This window comes from Podarcis filfolensis (assembly GCF_964270895.1).
Source record: "Podarcis filfolensis genome assembly, chromosome: 16".
Taxonomy (NCBI): domain Eukaryota; kingdom Metazoa; phylum Chordata; class Lepidosauria; order Squamata; family Lacertidae; genus Podarcis; species Podarcis filfolensis.
This window is the reverse complement of record NC_139620.1, coordinates 33642197-33665512: the sequence shown is the minus strand read 5'-3', so window position 1 is coordinate 33665512 and position 23316 is coordinate 33642197. Positions and strand designations below refer to the sequence as shown.

General features: G+C 41.0%; 1 protein-coding gene across 8 annotated transcripts in view; it reads left to right on the top strand.

Moving 5' to 3' along the window:
* The window catches only part of SFSWAP (splicing factor SWAP), a 102199-nt gene that overhangs the window by 14313 nt on the left and 64570 nt on the right, over nt 1-23316 (top strand). For all 8 annotated transcript variants that reach the window (XM_083589927.1, XM_083589933.1, XM_083589928.1 and 5 more), the window contains 4 exons: nt 723-948; nt 1993-2099; nt 3567-3702; nt 21698-21944. In XM_083589927.1, the coding sequence (XP_083446053.1) occupies nt 723-948; nt 1993-2099; nt 3567-3702; nt 21698-21944 (716 nt within the window). The remainder of the gene's footprint in view (nt 1-722; nt 949-1992; nt 2100-3566; nt 3703-21697; nt 21945-23316) is intronic.

Below are 23316 nucleotides of genomic sequence, written 5' to 3'. Positions count from 1 at the left end.
TACCTTAACTTTTTTTTTAGTTTGGATGATCATATAATGCCTTAATAAATTGAGATAACAATATGTTTCATTTGCTCCTCTCTTCACCCTATTTGGGAAACATGCCAGAAAACATCCCATTACAGTGGTACCTCGGGTAAAGTACTTAATTCGTTCCGGAGGTCCGTTCTTAACCTGGAACTGTTCTTAACCTGAAGCACCACTTTAGCTAATGGGGCCTCCCGCTGCCGCCGTGCCGCTGGAGCACGATTTTTGTTCTCATCCTGAAGCAAAGTTCTTAATCCGACGTACTATTTCTGGGTTAGTGGAGTCTGTAACCTGAAGCGTATGTAACCCGAGGTACCACTGTACACCCAAACCCACAAACTATCCTGGCTTGTTTCAGATTGGTTGCCTCTGGCAAAATAAGGCTCACTCTTTTTAAGCTGAAATATGATTGTATGCATGTGTCCAGTAGGTTTGGTAAGTCAGAAATTCTAAATGCTACTAGATACTGTGGGCACCAGTAGCTTAAGTTATAAACTGTATGTTCGCCTTTGTATTAGAGTTTAAGAAAATGGAGTATATACTAGCTATTTTCATCTCAAGTGGTGAAGCTCTCAAAAGTGGGGATACATCCTTCTGATTTAGAGTGTGTTTGCTTCAATGGGGGTGGGGAAACTGTGGACAGATTCTCTAAAAGATAAACTGCACAAGTTTATCGTTTTCACTTCTTCTTCTAGCCACCGACAGCCAAAATGCATGCAATCATAGAACGGACTGCAAATTTCGTCTGCAAGCAGGGGGCTCAGTTTGAGATTATGCTGAAGGCAAAACAAGCTCGGAACTCTCAGTTTGACTTTTTGCGGTTTGACCACTACCTCAACCCTTACTACAAGTTTATTCAGAAAGCTATGAAGGAGGGGCGATATGCTGCCACTTCAGAAAAGAAAAAAGAGGAGGAAAAAAGTAAGTTTAGTACTTTTTAAAAATGGCATTGGCTGTGCAGCAGCTTATGCATTTCTTTCTAAATCATTCCAGCATCTTGATGGATAAGAGAAGTGTTCTCTTAATTATTGTTGTAAATATTACATGTAGTTACCAAAGGCTATGTATCTTGCTGGCAGATAATTATGAGAAGTTTAAATATGTTAGAATAATGGGCTTCCAGGGCATAGCCTAATATTCAGCTAAGTTGCTTTTTAATTTAAATCTGTTCTGAAAATACCTAAAGTAGTAACTTCAGTCTTTACCTATTTGATGTGGCTCCCCTAAAGGTATAAGAAAGCAGGCCTTCAGGGAGCATTGTACTTGACACCCCAGTTAGAAAACTAAGTTAGATCACTTAAATAACATGGTAAATGTATGTAATATGTAGTTCTATAATAATAATAAGTTGAGAATACTGTGCATTCATTCTGTTCTGCATGGCTACATCATTGCAGACTCTTTAGGACTCATACAGGAAACAAGTTATGCAATGAGCAAATATAGATGCACAGCTATGGCCACTTGTGGTGGCATAAATAAGATGCACACTATTCAAATGTCTAAAAGGCTTTTGAGGGAAATCTAATGTAACCCTCCTATTTGCAGGCTAGGTTTGTACTCAGAAGAAATGTTGCATTTCCTGCAGCTCTCCACTCCTCCTCCTTAGCTGTTCTGGACAGCCCTCTAATCCTCTGGAACAAATTTTTTCATAGAGCAGCGGAAGCTGCATTGGGAAGGGGGAATAGGAGAGAATTATTTATCCTCTCTTACATTAGCAGGTGCCTCTACTGGAACAAAAGCTGTTCCATGAGCAGGACAGCAGCCTTGGATTCCACACTTCATTCCTGTGCAACTTTTCTAATGCATACATTGGAAAGATTTAGATATAGGGCTTAGGGAATGAATTTGATATAATTATTGATTTCCTTATAAAACCTATAGCCTATGCATTTTAACATCCTGCAAGTCATTCCCTTTCATATCTCTGAAATGATAAAACACAACCATACATTTTTTAAACAGATGCAGGAGGTACTGATGATGAAGATGATGACTACGATGGAGATAACTACCTGCACCCAAGCCTCTTTGCTTCTAAAAAGCACAGTAGACTTGAAGAGCTTATGAAGGTATTTTGGCATGCAAAATTTCATTTTAGTGTTTTATATCTTGTTGAGCACCTGTTTTCTTTGTGAGACATCTCAGTTGATAGGTGTTCACAAACAGAGTAGTTCCCTGAATCCTAAGTTGGAATTTTATACTCTGAATTAGAGCTCCCTGTAGCGTATCACAAGCTGTTTCTGAAATTCCCAAGTGGGTTCTCCATGCAGCTTGGGGAAATGCTTTTTAGAATATACAAGCCCTGAAAGCCTACCTTGGGTTGTGTAACAAGTTGTTTAATGAGTTGTGTAGCTTTTAGAATCTTGACTAGTGATAACACGGTGTTTTCTAGCTGCCATCAGAAACTTTTTATTTTAATTAAACATATTTAAATAAAATAGCTGTTTAAATAATTTCAGTGACTCAGATGTTGTCATAAATCACAAGATCGAACAGTAGATTCTTCTTGATTAGATTGACTGAGTTAAAAAAACATTTATATTGATTAATCAAGTGCAGTAAGTAGGATACATGTGTATATAGAGCCAGTGTGTAATTCACCTTTGCAAAATAGTATGATTTCATCTTTGAGCTTCTGTGGACTAAGATGTCAGTGAAAGAATCCATCCCTCAGTTGCACTATTTCTAGGATACGTATAGTAGACCTGGATCAAATATGATGGGACATATCTTGTTGAGGACAGGCTTAAATCCACAGTTTGTGGCCTTTTGAAATTACTGTTCCTCTAAAGTAGACAAAAATTGCAGATAGGCATGTTACTCCATTAGAAAATCCACTAATGGATAAATACATGGTAGTAGGACTAACTAAAATGTTAGTGAGCAAACTTTCAAGTATTCCAGAACTCTTGCTCAGTCTTAAGCAATTTAAAAAACAAACCAAAAATGGAGATGTATTGGAGGAGAAGTCTGCAGCTTGCAGTAGTCTTAAAATAGAATTAGATGTTATGGGCAGTCCCACTCACCGCTTCACGTTTGTTTTGCAGACACTTGGCTTTTTTAAAGATTTGCCTAGCAACATATTTTTCCTTCCTTCCCATTTTTTCTTAAAGTCCAGTCTGATGAAGCATTTTAATGAACTTCAAAGCTTGCTGAAATCTTTGTGACCTTTTTGTTAGCATGGATTTAATAGTATTATCATTGTGCTTGCACTTGTCCTGTTATCCAGTTTGTAAAGCATAACTGGGTTATGCTTTGTAGGATGGGTTGGGCAAAGATTGTGCCGATTTTAATTTTAAAGCATTGTATTAATGGGGAATAATAAACTTCACAGCTTTTATTGCAAATTCATAATAATCACATTCACAACTCTACAAAGCCTTTTGAAACCAATTCCAGGCATATAAAGTTTAAGTGCCCCTTTTGCAATCTTTTAAAATGCCAATGTGGTAAATTAGTGGCAAGGAATTGGGTGGGGTGGGGGCATTGAGAAAGAAATTCTGAACTTTTCATGCTTTGCTTTCCTCTCCCATCAGCCTTTAAAGGTGGTGGACCCTGATCACCCACTGGCAGTGCTTGTTCGCAAGGCTCAGGCTGACAATAACTTGGCTGCCCCACAGCCAGCTGAAGGAGCAGCTGTTCAGTCGTCACAAATAGAATATTCTTCAGATCGTAAGTACATTGGAATAAGCGGATTAAGCATGTGAGAAGGTTTTTATTTATTAACAGGAGCTAGGAGAGGCAGTACTAATAATCACTAAATAGTATTTAGTAGATGTGCCATTGTTGGCTCAAAAGTTTTTCCTTCACATGTTCAGTCAAGCTCCCTTAATGTATCTGTCAGGTTTGGAGACATGAATAGAATTCTCTTGTCGTTTCTAATTGATCTGCTGTCTGCTCTGCAAAGTTGCATTTTAAAGGCCAATTTTTGTTTTCAGCAGGAGCATAGGTGCCCATTGTGTATAAGATCAAACTAATGCTTGCTTTGGAGACGCTGACAATTTTCCTTTGGGAATATATATTCCCAGTTTTCCGAGAGGTTCAGAGTGACTTGGATATTTGATCTGTATGAAAATGTATTCAGGCATGTAGGGCGAAGTAGGTAACGCCATGGTTAATGTATTCAGTGAAAGACAAAATTAACATTTGATTGAATGATGAGCGTTTTCAGATTGTGCTTCAAGGCATGAAAGAGGTGTTGCTGGCTTTGAAACTTTAGCAAAAATGGAGAGCCAGTGTGGTGTAGTGGTTAAGAGCGGTGGACTCGTAATCTGCTGAACAGGGGTTTACTTCCCCGCTCCTCCACATGCAGCTGCTGGGTGACCTTGGGCTAGTCACACTTCTTTGAAGTCTCTCAGCCCCACTCACTTCACAGAGTGTTTGTTGTGGGGGAGGAAGGAAAAGGAGAATGTTAGCCGCTTTGAGACTCCTTCGGGTACTGATAAAGCGGGATATCAAATCCAAACTCCTCCTCCTCTTCTTCCTCAAGAGCATAATTTAGTCTTCTGTTCCTAACTTGTACAAGAAACCTATGGCTGTGTGTACCAGACTTTGGATTCCATGGGCGTGTGTGGCAATTTTTTAAAAATAGGTTGAAATAGGAGGCCTTATACACTCAAATGAAAGCATGTTTTCTTGATGAGATCCCAGATAAAGGCAGCCACCTCTTCAGAGCCCCTGGATATGGGATTCAATATTGCTTTCTAGTATCTGACCGTACCCTTTGCCCAGTCAGTCAGCCAGTGCCTAGAAATGGGATTGTGTGCTCTGGCCAATAGTGCTATTTCAGGATTCCCTTATATATCAGTTAGCTGCATGATGCAATTTTGGTGCATTGTTAATATTTCACGATGGTGTCACCATCTGTATATTGGAATTGAAGAACGATCAATACCGCATGGTGTCTCTCCGCCCCCACCCCACTGCCACTGGCTATCCCGAGAGTCACGGAAGTAGTAGTATACGTAAACAAGACTTGCAAGAGTTTACAGTCTTTCGTTTTCACCGTGCAGAGGTCAGCTAGAAGAAATACTTTTATCAAAGTAGCTCTCAAGAAACATGCCTGTCTTGCGACAGTAGACAGTCATTGATAAAAGTTGGCATGGCTATCTCATGAGCACATTATGAAAAACAAAACTGGTCAGACTGTCAGAAAAACCATTCTGACCTCCTTTTGAAAGTATGTTTCTGATCTGTAGCTAGAGAATAAAACATGCAATTGTTCTGAACAGCATATAAATTTCAGTACTGCATGTTCAGGTTGACTGTTGCTGCAAGGAAGAGAGCTCGCTTGAATGATTGTTTTTAATGTACACAAAAATATACTTTCCGGCAAACATTCAATCAGATGTCAGAAATTGAGGCTCAGGGGTTTCTGTGGAATCTTGGTAGTGACACAGTAGCAAAAATGCTTTATTGGTGAGACTGCAGTTGGCTAAAGCGCTTCAATATTGCAATTCTGGAGTTATTTCACTGTAGTCAATAGGACGATTTCAAAATGATTTGAAGAGTGCAAACTCAGCGTATATGCTGCTGATTCTAATTATGCAATCCATACAAAAATTGTTCCGCAGATAATTTGAGTGTAATTTCATCTTGTTAAAAGATGAAGAATAGAAGATCTTTGATAAAGGGATGAAGGCTCAAAGGTTCACATACTGCCTTTCCTTTGCTCAGTGGTGTTCTTTTCTTTTTTTTTCTTTAAAAAAAATTAGTAACTGAAGGTTGTAATTTCTGGTTACTAATCATGCTGATCTGCAGATACAGTACTATGCTTGTATAGACAATAGTTCAGTTTAGCTAAGGCAAATGTAGGGCATTATGACTTGAGTGCCATAAATCACAATGATGTAGCCTACAAAAGTTAACCGAATGGTAGTGGGGTGGTAAGGGGCTACATAGGGTCCTGAAACCCTGTTGCTTGATGTCAGGGAACTGCCATCGGAGCCAGAGGGAGAGGGAGGGCTCCAGAGGGATTCCGGAGAGCGTCCCGGGAGGGAGAGAAGCAGCCCATCTTCTGGGGAAGGGAATCAGCGTAGCACCAGTGGAGAAGGGGGGCAGATGGGGGAATCGGCGAGGTGGCTCCATGACTCCTCGCCGGAGACCAGCGGGGAGAGCACGGGTCCTCCGCTGCCCACACCCTCCCTGCGCAGAAGGCTTCCGCGCAGGGAGAGTAGGCGGCGGCTAGGCGTCAAAGAGCTTCTTTGCTGGAAGAAGTTCAAGAAACGCCCACTGACGGATTCTGCCAGCGATTGAGACAGCCATGGGTGAGTGGCTGTCCGGACAGAAAGAGTTCACCCAGGTAACCCAGCCAGGTGTGGCGCCAATTTACGCATGAGCAACCCCTAGAACCATTACACTTGATGACTGTATGTTCTTGGTATACTTAGAGGCATTGCTGCAGCTTTGCAAGGCATTGGTCATACATTTTCGTTCCAGGCCATAGGTGTTGGACAGTCATCTGCAGTTGATCTGCAGTTTAAGTCCCAGGTCATGACATTACCCATTCAGCTCAGTTCTTCTCTGTGGAGCGGAGAGAACTCCGAGGTGGGAAGATTGAGGTGAATGGCTACAAGCATGCAGTCTCCGAACAGTGGAGGTAGAACATGGCAATTCACCTTACTCCTCCCATCTCGAAGTTCTGTCCACTCCATAGAGAAGAACACCTGTGGCCTGGAATGAAAAGGTATGGCCCCACTACCATTTGAGCCTTCATCCCTTTACCAGAGATCTTCTATTCTTTGTCTTTTAACAAGATGAAATTACACTGTCAAATTATATGCAAAACAGTTTTTGTATGGATCGCATACACTGTTGGAGACCGTATGCCTCTGCATGTCAGTCGCTGGGAATCACAAGTGGGGAGAGTGCTGTGACACTCGAGTCCTGTTTGTGGACTTCACATGGGCAACTGGCTTGTTATGAAATTCTGGACTAGATCTAGCAGGCCTCTTCTTATACTCATATGGTGTATGATGCAGCTGAAGCTATGCAGGGATGGTTCTGAATACAATGCCTCTTCCACCTGTGGATGTAAGAGGTCTCTAAATGGGATGTACAGACGGTAAGGCCCTAAGGTTTGGCAAAACACAACCCACTTGGTGCCCTTTGTACATTCACAGTGAAATACCTTTTACAGTAAGAACAACTGTCCTCGGTTCCATCATAGAGGAACGGTAGTAAATAAATACAAGAGTAAATGAATGTCAGGTCCATCCTACGTGGTGTGCTGTGCCTAATACAGATACTTGATCTTTTACAGGTTGCAAACTTGCAATATTATAAAAAGAAAAAAACTGAGATGCTCTGGGTGCCATTTAGTACCAAATTTCCACTTGCACGGCACTATGAAGTACACATGACCCTGTTCATAACCAATTACATATTAAGTAGCCTCATTGAAAGTACTTGTGTCTCATTTAAATAACTAATCAATATGTGTTTTAAAACATGGAACAGTTGGGCAGCTTGGAAATAAAGGTAGAAAATTAATCTCAAAACTGTATTCAGAACCTATCAATGATTTCAAAGTGCGGTCTTCTCACACATACACCTCCCTCTGAAAAAAAACCTGTTTGTTCAAAAATGTACATTCTTTGGCCTGTAATAGTGTGTAAGTGATTATATTATAAATAAGTTGAGCAGTTTAACTGAGGAAAGGATAAAGTATCTAGGATAATGTGATATACAGGTGTATATTTTTATACTCATGGAACTTTGCTCTTGGTTGGAAGTAACAGCCTAGCATTTTTGTAGATAATACTTCTAGACAAACTTGCACAAGCTACAGTAAGACAAGATAACCTTGGGAAATGGATAAATCAATTGAGAAAGTGCTTGCAGCTGATATTTCGAGACAAATGGAAGAGTTCAGTTTGGGGGGGGGGAATGTCAACCTGCAAATCGGTCTTTTAAAAGCATGTAGCATAATCCACAAAGCTGTCTCTCCAGGCCGTTAACAAAATTGCTGTGATTTGCAACGAATAGTAAATTTCTCATTGACTTCGGTGAGAACAGGATCAGTGCCATTTAGTTTTGTTACAGGTGGCACAGTGAAGAATTTCCTACAGTAGTGACAGGCAATGCCCCATTTACACATGGTATTTTCATCTCTACTTGCAGCCACAGAAGGAATTGGCTTGGCAGATACTGCTGTTTGTAGTAATGTCTGTTGTGATGCATCTTTGGGCATGATGTGCAGGAAATAATATGGCATCTTGTTATATTAAATAAGTGGAGATTGCATGGGAAATGGAGTGAACTGTCAAGTTTTTTAAATCCTTCCCTAGACTCAGCAGAAATTTGGAATTGAGTCCAACAAAGATAGGTAGTTGCCCCTCCCTTAGGTCTGCTTTAAGCCCATATATTTAAAATGATAATCAACAAAAGTGATTACAGTAACTAGTGTTGACTGCAATGATTTAAATATTGGTCCATTGCTCTGCAGAAATGACTCTGGACTTCAAACACAAATGTGGTTACAAAAGTTTACTAATTAGTGTTAGTTCCTGTTACATCAGTTTTATGGGGATATGTTTACATTAACAGTATTGCTGTTTAAAAGGTTTCTGTAACTTTTATTAATTGTAAGTGCCCTCTTATAGCAGGGGTTGAAATGCAGTGTGCTTAGAGAGGTAGTTCGTGCTGCCCACAGGATACCCTGCCTCCCTCTTGCTGAAATTACGTGTATGCTTGAAAGATGCATCAGATTGTAACCAGTAAAATAGGTTGCAGGGAATTGTGGTGGTGGTGCTCACTGCGCTTTGGGCCCAGTAAATTTGGCAATCACTGCATTACAATTTAGTCCTGGGCATTTTAAAATCAATCTTCTAGTTCGTAGTCAGTTCATTCCTGTTTCTTCCTGACACCGCGATGTTTAGGATGCCATTTCTTCTAGAAAGGAAGGCTGGGTGCAGATTTGTTGCATTTAACAGTTTTCGGCATATCGCTGTGACCCTGTGTCATGAAAACAAGGAACTGTTTGAGTGTACTCTATTGTTCTAGACCAGGAGCATCCACTCTTGTGTATTGTATTTGTAATGTGTTAATCTTCAGAGCATATACAGATTGTTTTCCTAAAAGTTGGCTATTCAGCAAGAAATTTTAAATATCCATTAACTTCATATAATATACCATATAGGTGCTAACATTTTGAGAGTAAAGCATGGGATGATAGATGCATTTCCCTGGAGTCTTACTCTTTTTCTTACACTCTTCTTTCAAGTGAAGAATGTGTCTTTTGCTCTCTTTATTGTTTGCATTTGTTTCCATTGAGGAGGATATTGATTTAAGTAAAGACAAAGAAAGAGTTTCTTGTGTTTATAGTTTTCTCAAAGGAATAACTAATGTGACCATGTTATTTCTATCTGTTCTGCATTATCAGTGGCATAGTCGTTTACTGCATATTAAATATTATAGTGAGTTAAGGGCCAAATGAATGAAGGTCGTAATGCTAATCACCAAATAGTTGTCTTAATAAGTGATTCCTCTATCATTTTGCCTAAACCTAATTTTCTTAGTTATGCTAATTTCCTACAGCATTGATAAAAAAATCCCTGAAGACATAATAAAATGAAAGTGGTATCTGAAAGAGAGAATGGGAAAATGTAGTCTAATCACCACAAAGCATATATTTTAATTTCAGTATGCCAGTCTACATTGTAGAGAATTGAGTTGTATTTTGTGTGGGTTTGTGAACATTTGGTTTTCACGGCTTTAACAATTTTTTGCTTGGAAGATCAAAATGGTTGGATATGTTTGCTATTTGTACTTGCAGTCACTGAAGAGTCATAGGAAACCTTATAGTAGGTTTGCCTATTAAGAAGATAAGAGCCATTTTAGATCAGATCAAGGGTCTATTTAGTTCAGTATTCTCTTCCCACCTCGGCCTTCTTGGTGACCATGGGAAGTGCATTGATGGGCTTCAAGTTGCCCATGATGGGGATCAGCTCATCTAGCCCAGTAGTGTCTATTGGATCTCCAGGGTCTCAGCCAGAGGCACTTCCCATTACTTTCTTGCTATCTAGTAATTGGAGAGGTGGGGAGTAAACATGTAAAGCTCACACTCTACCAATGAGCTATGGTCCATTCTCATAATGGATATATCTTGAGCCACTGAAAGTCCACCCAGTGATAAGTAAGCACCCATCATTCTTTGGTTTTTGACCATTCACTTTATGCAGTGAATGACCCCATACTTGTTGTTGTTTAGTCGTTTAGTCGTGTCCGACTCTTCGTGACCCCATGGACCAGAGCACGCCAGGCACTCCTGCCTTCCACTGACTCCCGCAGTTTGGTCAAACTCATGCTAGTAGCTTTGAGAACACTGTCCAACCACCTCGTCCTCTGTCGTCCCCTTCTCCTTGTGCCCTCCATCTTTCCCAACATTAGGGTCTTTTCCAGGGAGTCTTCTCTTCTCATGAGGTGGCCAAAGTATTGGAGCCTCAGCTTCAGAATCTGTCCTTCCAGTGAGCACTCAGGGCTGATTTCCTTAAGAATGGATAGGTTTGATCTTCTTGCAGTCCATGGGACTCTCAAGAGTCTCCTCCAGCACCATAAATCAAAAGCATCAATTCTTCGGCGATCAGCCTTCTTTATGGTCCAGCTCTCACTTCCATACATCACTGCTGGGAAAACCATAGCTTTAACCATACGGACCTTTGTCAGGAAGGTGATGTCTCTGCTTTTTAAGATGCTGTCTAGGTTTACCTGCTTTTACCTGCTTTTCTCCCAAGAAGCAGGCGTCTTTTAATTTCCTGACTGTTGTCACCATCTGTAGTGATCATCTGTAGTGATCATGGAGCCCAAGAAAGTAAAATCTCTCACTGCCTCCATTTCTTCCCCTTGCCAGGAGGTGATGGGCCCAGTGGCCATGATCTTCGGTTTTTTGATGTTGAGCTTCAGACCATATTTTGCACTCTCCTCTTTCACCCTCATTAAAAGGTTCTTTAATTCCTCCTCACTTTCTGCCATCAAGGTTGTGTCATCTGCATATTTGAGGTTGTTGATATTTCTTCCGGCAATCTTAATTCCGTCTTGGGATTCATCCAGCCCAGCCTTTCGCATGATGAATTCTGCATAAAAGTTAAATAAGCAGGGAGACAATTTACAGCCTTGTCGTACTCCTTTCCCAATTTTGAACCAATCAGTTGTTCCATATCCAGTTCTAACTGTAGCTTCTTGTCCCACATAGAGATTTCTCAGGAGACAGATGAGGTGATCAGGCACTCCCGTTTCTTTAAGAACTTGCCATAGTTTGCTGTGGTCAACACAGTCAAAGGCTTTTGCATAGTCAATGAAGCAGAAGTAGATGTCTTTCTGGAACTCTCTAGCTTTCTCCATAATCCAGCGCATGTTTGCAATTTGGTCTCTGGTTCCTCTGCCCCTTTGAAATCCAGTTGGCACTTCTGGGAGTTCTCAGTCCAAATACTGCTTAAGCCTGCCTTGTAGAATTTTAAGCATAACCTTGCTAGCATGTGAAAAGAGTGCAATTGTGCGGTAGTTGGAGCATTATTTGGCGCTGCCCTTCTTTGGGATTGGGATGTAGACTGATCTTCTCCAATCCTCTGGCCACTGCCAAGTTTTCCAGATTTGCTGGCATATTGAGTGTAGCACCTTAACAGCATCGACCCCATACTAGAGGGCTTAAAAAACCATATGGTAGCTAAGATTCCCAGAATGCTAAACTCTGCATATTGAATACTCATAATACAGATCAATTTCCACACACTCCCAACTATTACAGGGTATATCAGTCTATTTGGTTTAGGTTATCTTAACCGCCACTAAGCAAAACAAGGTCCAAATTCTTCCTACCAGAGCCAGTGCCTAAAACCAGTGTTATTTGATAGAAAACTGCCTGTCTGAACCCTGCCAGACTGTTGTATAATTCAGTCTGCAACTCACTCTCAGCAAAAACTTCAGATGCAATCTAATATGATTCAGTCAGCACCAGATGATAAATTAAACATGCAAATAGGGTCTTATGCATTTTTAATCATGTAATGCTATTGTGTATGGAGTCAAATATTGAATATTCCCCACAAGCTTGGTTTGCAGTTTTAGGCTCACACACTGGAGCCCCTTTTCCACGGCTATTTCTGGCATGTTGAACATGACTGTCAGCATAGGTAGTCCTTCATATGCTGTTTTTGCAAATATAGTAATTCAGATATGAAAGATGATAAGTATTTAAATTCCTGTTTTCCCTTCTCATATCTTTTCCCCCTGTACTCATATGCACATGTATTGATACTTACTCTTTTGGGAACGGTTGGCCTCCCTCAAAACCACTAGTGAGCAACATTCTCTGTCTCTCCAAGGAGGGGGATTCAGATCATCAAGGAAAAGGAGTGTTTTTAAATCAACAGTTTGAATAAAACTCACTACTTTGTTCCTTGACAAGCAAGGGTATTTGTGGTTACAGCAGTCAAAACATTCTGGTAACAGTTGTACCTTGGTTGCTGAATGTCTTGAAACTCGTACATTTCGGCTCCTGAACGATCAAAAACTGGAAGTGAGTGTTCTGGTTTTTGAATGATTTTCAGAAGCCGAATGTCTGGCATGGCTTCCAGTTGGCTGCAAGACGCCCCTGCAGCCAATCGGAAGCCATGCCTTGGTTTTCGAAAGGTTCTGGTAGTCAACGGACTCCCGGAATGCATTCTGTTTGAGAACCAAGGTACGACTGTACCTTTGGGAACCAAACGTACCTTGGTTTTCGAACAGCTTAGTTCTCAAACATTTTGGCTCCCAAACACCACAAACCCGGAAGTGGGTGTTACGGTTTGTGAACTGTTTTGGGAAGCCAAACATCCGACGGGGCTTCCATGGCTTCAATCAGAAGCCGTGCTTTGGTTTTTGAAGTCAGAATGGACTTCTGGAACGGATTCCGTTCGACTTCCAAGGTACAACTGTAAATTGTTTCTACTAAATTCTGGAGGAATGGCCAGCTTAGGCTGTTGCATCAAAAACAGCATTGTCGTACCGTACCTTAAACACTAAATAGATGTATTCTGACATAAACTTTTGTGAATGTATTATAGTGAAATGGAATGCCAGAGTACATTTTCTTTTATCACAAGACTTTTGGTTCCTTAACACTACCTAGGAACTCAATCCAAAATCAAAACCTACATGGCTTTTACGCTAATGCTTTATACCTGGAGATGAACAGGGCAGCTGAAATTAATGGATTTCTGTTTTGGTTCTCTGTGCGCTTGCCAAATACATTAATCCGGTTCACTTCAGTACAGACAAGGGCCACATTTCAGTACAGAGTTGGTTTGTTGAAGTTTCCAGAAGCAACGGGTGGTAATTATCAATGTTTCTCCATGAGATAGAAAGCAATCTCCACACTCTTTGGATTGATGGTAATAAATATGCATAATTTGTCACAATAATAAATACAACATATGATTTTCTTCAGATTGACTTAAAATTAAGAATTCTTCTAACAGCGCATACTGGGATATGTTATGCAATTGGAATACCAATTTGGATAACCAAAGAGGTTCTTTTCTCTAATTTCCAGTCTACTGTGTATTCCTACACTGAATTCTTTTAACTATAAAAGCTTATGTGTGTGATTCACATTTGAGCATTTATTTAGAGGGCTAAACTTGTATTTTCTTTTGTCTAGAAATTCTAATGTGTTTTTTTGCATTCCAAACTTGTAGAGGTCAAATATTTGACCCTCTCCTAAATTTAATGGTTCTTCTGAAGGTGTGCAGCCAGTCATAGCGCATTCACAAGTACAGTGTGAGGTACCATGAAACTGAGGTATATGTTATCCCCCCCAACCCACCCCCACCCCAAATTATAAATGCCTTGCTCATTCTTTGGCCAAAATAGCAGAAGATTTGGAGTACAGTCGCTACTGCCAGGTCATTCAGTTTTACGTTTCTTTAAGCTCTGGCTGGTCCTTCACCTTCTCCACACCTTTCTTCAGTTTCAAGTGCAGATAAGAAACTTGCTGGTCCCAGCAAGAAGCACTCACTCGCTTTTGCTAACATGCTTTTGATGCTTTGCCCACTCTTTTCTGCAGCAGTATTGGTTCATTTACACAGGCCATTGTAAACAGTCTGATGGTTCAAATAGCTTCATTTATTTAAAACAGTGTTTCTCAAACTTGGGTCCCCAACTGTTGTTGGACTACATCATCTCTGACCACTGGTCCTGCTAGCTATGGATGATAAGAGTTGTAGTCCAACAACAGCTGGGGATCCAAGTTTGAGAAACACTGCTTCAAATTTTTCCCTGGTTGAAATTAATAAAAAGTTGAGATCAATAGAAAGCAACAGTTCCTTCCCTCAGAGTTAAATCTGACAGAGATGTCACCAAATGAAAAAGGGGAGAGAGGAGGAAACAGAATACAAACACAGATACCAAGTTACAACATCTCCCCTTCCTAATGTTAATATTTTGATAGATCCAGAATTGGCCTCCACAGTCACTTACGGATTCATTGTTAAAACCATGTTTATGAAGACAATCATACTCGGCTACGAGTGATCGCCAAAGAAGATTTTGATACACTTGCTATGTGGATTCAGTTAACATTTTGGTGATGTCTTACTGGATTTGATGGGGTGTCAAAGTGTGCTGTACTCAAACCAATTTACCCTGATGATTTCCTTGATGAAAGCACTGAAAATTAAGTTGTGCCCCTCCTCTTAAAAGGGCAAATAAGTGTTTGTTAGTTCCTTTTGTCTCTAATCATTCACAGCCCAGAGTTGCATTCGAGTGCCAATAACTCAGTGCTAGTGTATGTTGTTGCCTGTAAAAGGCTTCTTGTCCAGTGTTCACCTTTTTCTTACTATTAGAAGTATGGCACACTTTAGCCCAAAGGGGGATTTTTTCTCTCTCTCTTTGAAAATTATTTTGCTTCTGAGACTTAATTTTTATCAGAACTCTGCAGATGTAGGTTTGTCAACATGGCACAGCATGAGATTGCCTTCTACTGTTAACTCTGCAGAGCTTAGCTTGACACCATGCTGTATTTTGGGAACAAAGCATTTGTATACATACTAGCGAATTGTTTTGCTTAGAGCACTTAATTAAATGGGTGTGTTCTTAGCTCTCGTGCATGTGCACACACCCATCTTCATCAGGAACATTATAACATTCATGGTGAATTGTACAAAAGGCATGTGTTTTCAACAGAGAGGCCATAATTCAGTGGTAAATCACCTGCTTTCCATGCAGAAGGTATTAGTTTAAGTCTCAGGCACCTCCAGTAGAAGGATCAGGTGGCAAACTATGGGAATGATCCTTCCTCCGCCTCTGACGTGGAAGTGTTGCTGGTGGTCAGAGTAGACAACCCTGGACTAGAATGACTAATAGTCTGACCTAGTACAAGTGATCTTCCAGTAATCACTCTGTTCAAGCTGCATTTTTTAAAAATAACAAAACAAAAACTATTTAAAAAGTGACTTAAGAGACTATTGCTCAATGGCAAATGGGAAACTGAAATGAATCTTAAATTGTAACACTTCCATCTCTTTCATGTGGCACCTTCTCAGTCTTAAAATTCTTCAGAAAAGAGGGTGGGAATAGAGAGTGTGCCACAGTAAAGGATTGCTGCTTGAAATCTGGGTTTAAACTTAAAACCTGTAGTTTTAAGGAGCAATTAACAAATGCTTTGGTGTAAAAAAAATTGTAACTAGGCCACATCATATATGCATATTTAATAAAAGAAGACTTAGCAAGTCATAAAACTTTCAATCATACAAAAAGTTTAAACTATAACGCAGTTTACACTGTCAAGGATTCTGAAGGTGATCAAGGTTGTACTCCCAATTTGTGTGGGATGACAGCCAGGCAAGTTGGGCTCTACTGGTGTACTCTCTAGAAAATGTCCAGTATTTCCCTAGAACTAAGCACTATAGGAAAAAAATATTAAGGGCCACAGGTTTTCATTGCTGTTCTTTCATCAAGTAATCTGGCTCTAGGAGTACCCCCAGAATTCCTAGAAATTTGAAACTATACACCTCCAAAACAAAGTGCATAGCTAACGCCCTCCTGGTGAGTTAAATGCAGCTGCATCTCAGGATTCAACAAGATAGAAGGCAAACAGGATGGGAAAGTACAAATGAGCCCAGTGTCAAAGCTTGACATGACTAAAATGTCCATGTTTGCAAGCATTTTGTTATTTTATCATCACTGCTACCTATGTTACAGGAGCGCCAATATAAAATAGCCCAGCTGTTTATGGAATAATCTCCCTACTGTCATGAGTAGCGAAAGGTCTGCATAATTCATGCATTTTACAGGCACAAAAGAAATGAAGGTTTGTACCCTCCTGAGACAAAAAAAGGACCTTTAAGTTCACAGCTGTTAATGTGCTATTCAATTAAATATGCATGTAGGAATTCCTCATTTGTGAACTAGTATGTCACTGAAAACAGTTGTTGCTCGTGGAAATTGATTCCTTTGAACTACAGCTTCTCAAACTGGGCAACAGGGAGACACCCCCCCCCCCCCAAATTATGCTCCTGAGTTAATAAATACAACTATTGGAAAAACACAACCAACAACTGAGTACAGGTAATTTCTATCTTATGTGACCGTTTGCTAATGAGAAGCCATGCATACTCGCAAAAATGCCTAAAGTCAGAAACCTGCAGAACCACCCTTCCTGCCCCCAGCAAGGAGGGCTACTTAGCTGGCTTCAGGAAGGCACATGCTCAGCTTGGGAGAGGATTCGTAAAGGCTCTGGCAGCGTCCTGGAGTCCTCCCACCTCCTTCCCAAAGTCCTATAAGTGCTTTCCCAGCTTTGGGAAGAAGGCAACATCCTGGAGTCCTCCCACCTTGCCAGAGCCCTTGCACTGGCTTCCCTAAGCTGGGTAAGCCTGCGATCGCAGCTTTGTAGGGGCACGTGGAAACAAGTAAATGGAGAATGGGTTTCTTCCACCCTCCATTCATTTAATTATTTTCCGCCTCTTCATGTAAGCTGCGATCATGCAAGTTAAATAAGCGTAAGATGTGAGATACCTGTACAACTGAGCACACAGCAATATAACAAAAAGTGGAATTAGCAATAGAAAAGTATAAAAAGTAGAATTTTGTATGGTGAGTCGGCTACTTTGACATCTATAGTGCAAACACAGTAACACTGAATTATTCAATAAAACTGAACGTTGGTGGAAGAGGGAGAACAGACTACAGTGGTACCTCAGGTTACAGACGCTTCAGGTTACAGACTCCACTAACCCAGAAATAGTACCTCGGGTTAAGAACTTTGCTTCAGAATGAGAACAGAAATCGCATGGCGGCAGCAGCGGGAGGCCCCATTAGCTAAAGTGGTGCTTCAGGTTAAGAACAGTTTCAGGTTAAGAACGGACCTCCAGAACGAATTAAGTTCTTAACCCAAGGTACCACTGTACAGTTTTTAAATAACTTACATAGCCAATACTCTGCTACTGCAAACAAACATTAACTCAAAACCTATTTTTTTAAAAAAGTTTCCCGATTAAATAACAGTCATTCAGCAAATATCCATTCATAATCCGTTGTCACTTGACATTACAAAGCCATCTCTCAGTGGCAAACTACATGCTTTGCACACAGAAGGTCCCAGGCCCAGTCCTAGCATCTCCAGTTAAAGGGGATCATCAAAAACATGGTGAGAAAGTAACTTTCCATAATCACAGGCAGATAAAGTCAAAGTCCAGGGAGAGTGGATTAGGTCAGGGGACCAACCCAGTGCCCATAGATGCAATGAGACCCGCAAAGGCTTTCACTTCTGCTCATGGGCAGGGGTTCCAGACCCTAAGCTTTCTTTTTATTTTATTCTTAAAGTAAATCTCTAGCCCCTAAAGAAATGTGCAGGTACCTTCTAAGTGATTTCTGTGAAATGAGAATGAGTGTGATGTGGTTATCCTGGTTGTGGGGAAGCTCCCTGTTGCTATTAAGGCAACAACACAATTACAGCGAGAGTGTGTGTGTGTACGTGTAAAATCAATATTATGTTATCAGCTCCAACAGGACATAGCTGACTTCCTACAATAAGTATAAGGTTCATAGAATCACAGAATTGTAGAGTTGGAAGAGACCCTGTGGGTCCTCTAGTCCAACCCCCTGCAATTCAGGAATCTCAACTAGATCATACATGACAGGTGGCCATTCAATCTCTGCTTTAAAACCTCCAAGGAACAAGAGTCCATCACCTCTTGTGAGAGTCTGTTCCATTGTTGAACAGCTGTCAGGAAGTTCTTCCTGGTGTTTAGTTGGAATCTCCTTTCTCATAACTTTAATCCAATGGTTTTGGTCCTAGCCTCTGCAGCAGGAGTAAACAAGATGCTCCATCCTCCATGTGACAAACACTTTCAATATTTGAAGATGGCTATCATGAAAGATCAGTCGGTAGAGCATGAGACTCTTAATCTCAGGGTTCAAACCCCATGTCTGGCGAAAGATTCCTACATTTCAGGAGGTTGCACTAGATGATCCTCGTGGTCTTTTCCAACTCTATGATACTATAATCTCCTCTCAGACTCTTCTTACTAGACTAAACATACCCAGGTTCCCTCAACCTCACGATGCTTGGTTTCTGGACCCTTTTTCATCTTGGTCACCCTCTTCTGTTCATGTTCCAGCTTGTCAATATCCTTCTCAAATTGTGGTGTCCAGAATTCGTCATGGGTGGCTGTCTCTCTGATTTTGTATTATGTCATGCTCCCCATCGCAGCCATTTTGTGACTGTTGCCCCCAGCACTTCCCCACATATTGGTCATTTAAAAAACCCAAACATCTCTTTCTCTACCAAATGATAATTTTTGCTGCAGCTGCAGGTGGATATTAGGAGTATATCCTTTACCCAAATATAACTCAAGTGACTGAAAAATGATCCCGCAGGAAACCTAAAACTTCTGTGTGCACTCTGACATTATCTATCTTTCATATATCAAGTATGATGAGTTTCCCACTCAAAATTGTCTTATCTGAACAGCCCAATTGCTGCTTAAGGATTTCCCTGCTCAAAGATAATCACATCTCTACCACATTCCTTTAAAGTAAGCAATGTGGAGTCACAAGAGACTGATCCATGCCCAGCATCTTAAAATGAATTGAATTTACCAGTACCAAGTCATCTAGAAACTTCATTTTAGGAGATGAGAAAAAGGTCAGCCTTCAGCTGTTATGCTCACAAGCTTGTCAAGGAAAGATGCAGACAAAAACAATTTGCCCCACAATGTAAGAATGCTACAACTTCTGCTTGGAAAGGATGAGGCTTCATGCTTTAACTACTGGATTCCAGGGGAACCAGTTTTCCTTGAAGTAAAGCTAGCAGCCATAGCACAGAAATGCTATATATGTCAACAACAAACCTGACACACTTACCTATTTTTATTTAAAGTATTTCTATATGCCCTTCATCAAATTTCTCCCAGGGCAACTTATGACATATCTTATTGCTTGTTAAGCAAGCCTTCTCTGTGAGGTTTACATGATAATTTTAAGCAAACAAAGGGTACCTGGAAGCCTTAAAAATAAAATAAAGCCCAATACATGTTTCAGAATCATCCAGAGCTGATGCATCAAAATTACAAGGCTTTTAGGAAGAAATCAAACATTTTCCCACTCTGACTTCTATGCAATCTAGCTTAAGCTAAGTTGAATAACACATTTCCAAACCAACTTGACAGGTAACTTTCTGTCTTACTGACAAAATCACAATCAGCTGCCCTGTGGGAAAAGAGGGCAACACCAACTAACACCAGTATCAGCTGCTTTAGCAAGTTGAGGATACAAGCCAACATGGGATGAAAATTAAGTTCCTAGTGAGATGTACTATACCTTACATGATCCCTGGTGATTCAAATCATAGGGCTTCAGCCACCTAGCTTTTATCAAACCAATATTAATGTCAGAAGAAACTGCTGTACAGTAGGCATGCCTGGTACCGAAGTCAAACAACAAAAAGTCAGCCAGTCTGTTTAATGTATGATTCTAATGTATTTTACCCACCTACGTAGTCATTACTTAGGTTAGGTTACTTATCCTGGAGCAGTTGCTATTTTGTATATGTTATTCTGGTTTTGCTAGAAATGAGAAGGGGGGCAGGAAGCAGGGCCAGGGCACCAGGGCTCCACCCACAAAACAAGAACAGTTCATCAGCCATCCCTCTGGCTTTGGAGAGTTTGGAAAGCACATCCCATGGATCTTAATTTTTATTTATTTTATTTTTTGCAACCACAAGGGCTGGAAAGCTAAGGGAAGTCTGAGATTTTTAGAACAATGAATCCTGCTCTTTTTATGTGCCTGCATGGAATCAGAGCATGCATACAAGTCTGGACATGATAGACAAGGAAGGGAGGATTATTTGGAAATCCTTGCTGGTTCCAAAGTGACTGAATAGTGCACTTTTATAATTTCATTCTTGACATTTTAGCAAAATTGACTTTGACATCCATGAAAAGGGTTCCCAAAATTTGTTTTGAATTAAGGTGGCCAACTCATGTCAAAGCCAGTTTGCAGTACCAATGTTAAAGTTATTATAGTAGTGGGTTTCAAATCCCTGCACTGTCACCTGTTTCGTTTCTTAACCTACTCCTTATTCTCCCCAATCTGATTACTTCTCTAGGTCCTCTCATGATCACCCTAAATGCTCACCTAAAAAACATTTGTGTCTAAATTGAAAGGGCTGGCTGTTAACACTTGTTTCCTAGCAACTTGTTCTCCTGCTGGCTGGGAGTAGCTACCCAAAATCTTTCTGTTCTTTTTCCTTCCCTTTTCTTTTTTTCAGATGGGGGCTGGGATCATAACCGTCCCGTGGGTAATCACTAGGTTTGACAATAGTAGCTACTACATTTCTCTATTGTTGATTAATTGAAAGTAGTAATAAAAACTGTGTATTAATTTTGGATTCCTTTATATGTATTAGCGACGTTGTACCTAACATGGTTCAGGAATTCTAAGAACCTCACCCCAGATCAGTGTGGTCCTGCTTTTTATCTTAGGAAGCAACCTGCAAAATTTTGTTTTGATCCTTCAAGAGGTATCCAAATGCATAGCAAATATATAGGAGATAAGCATATACAAAGCAAGTTTTGAGCACTGTGCAGACATGCTTGAAAGGCCTTCTGAAATAGATGCTGGGGAGAGTTCTAGTGGTTGAATACAGGGCTCCAGAATAGACACATACTGGATTATATGCAAAATTGTTCATGTTGGGCAATGTATGCAAATTGTACCTTTACTTGGTGCAGAATGTTAATGATGCTGAAAAGTCCAAATCCTAGCTGTATAACTTTATACAGTCAGAAAGAAAGCTACTACATTTTCCTAATTTTAATCAGGCAAGCATGGTTTTAATATACCTAAAAGGGCACACGAAAGTGAATTAAGTTGTGAAGGGGGGAAATGGCAATTCCTTTAGATTCTTTGCACGTCTCTCCACTTCCTCATTCACTACAGTGCTGTTTCCATTTGGCCTTGGATGTGTCTGCCTCATTTCACCCGAATGTGTTGACAAAATGCTATTTCTCATTTTCTGCACAAGAAAAATGGATAACGCATTAGGAAGTTGGAAATTTTAACATAAGCGATGTTCCACTTGTGGTAGCAACAGTGCAGGGGATGGGCTGTGGGACCTTTCTGATTTTTATTTTTATTTTTTGTTCCCTCTTCAAACTGCCTGAAATATTGATCATAAACCTTTTTCTTACAGCAACTGTGGCAGCCATGTATTACAGTTACTACATGCTGCCAGATGGATCATATTGCCTCGCCCCTCCACCCCCAGGAATTGACATGGCAACTTATTACAATGCACTACCAGCAGGAGTGACTGTGTCTAGCACTACAGGAGTAGCCACAATGACAGCACCACCTCCTCCTGGCACTACACCACCACCATCTGCAGAGGCAACTGATGACACCAGTGGTGTAATGCCTGCCACGACTACTTCAACAAGGTATCCTATTTTTTGCCTGTCCCTTTGAGTTTGGCTTTGAGCAAAAGCATTTCCTATGGTTTCTGGTAATCCCAGGTCATGTTCAACAAAGGCCACATTGACACCACACATTTACCGCACTGTGGTGCCACTTTACACCATTATGGAATTCTGGGAGCTGTAGCTTGTTAAGGGGTAAAGGTAAAGGGACCCGACAATTAAGTCCAATCGCAAACGACTCTGGGGTTGTGGTGCTCATCTCGCTCTACAGGCCAAGGGAGCAGGTGTTTGTCCACTCCGCAGACAGTTTTTCCGGGTCATGTGGTCAGCATGACTAAGCCGCTTCTGGCGCAACAGAACATTGACATCAGAGCAGCGCACGGAAACACCGTTTACCTTCCTGCCGGAGTGGTACCTATTAATCTACTTGCACTTTTTGGCATGCTTTCGAACTGCTAGGTTGGCAGGAGCTGAGAAAGAGCAACGGAAGCTCACCCCATCGCGGGGATTCGAACCACCGACCTTTTGATTGGCAAGCCCAAAGGCTCAGTGGTTTTGGAGACCGCTATTTACTTCCCAGGGTTACAGTTCCCAGAGTGGTTTAACAATCCCTCATCACAGGGAACCCCGGGAATTGTAGCTGTTAATTGATGTGCACTGGAAGTAAGGATGTCTCCCTGCTGCCTTAAGATGTTTGGGCTTTTGTATGTGTCTAAGGAAAAAAGCACCAAATGGTCAGCATACCCTTGCTGTCTTGCTTTGGTTCATGCATGGCATACTCGGGGTGTTTTCTATGTTTGTTGTTGTTTAGTCGTTTAGTCGTGTCCGACTCTTCGTGACCCCATGAACCAGAGCACGCCAGGCACTCCTGTCTTCCACTGTCTCCCGCAGTTTGGTCAGACTCACGTTTGTAGCTTCAAGAACACTGTCCAACCATCTCGTCCTCTGTTGTCCCCTTCTCCTTGTGCCCTCCATCTTTCCCGACATCAGGGTCTTTTCCAGGGAGTCTTCTCTTCTCATGAGGTGGCCAAAGTATTGGAGCCTCAGCTTCACGATCTGTCCTTCCAGTGAGCACTCAGGGCTGATTTCCTTAAGAATGGATGCGTTTGATCTTCTTGCAGTCCATGGGACTCTCAAGAGTCTCCTCCAGCACCAGTTTTCTATGTTTACTAGTTCTCACATTAATCTTTCAGTACACATAAACATTTTCCCCCCTTGACCACAGTGGCTTGTAGCTTTGTTTGTTCAGTTCATTGTAGCTGTGGCCCCATTATAAATCCTCAGCTAGTTAATCGTTGTCTGAAATCTGTTCCAAGCACTAATGTTTTCTTGTTTGAAATTGATCTCTGCTTGGTCAATGTGTTAATTTAGCAAAACAATAAGCTGTGTGACA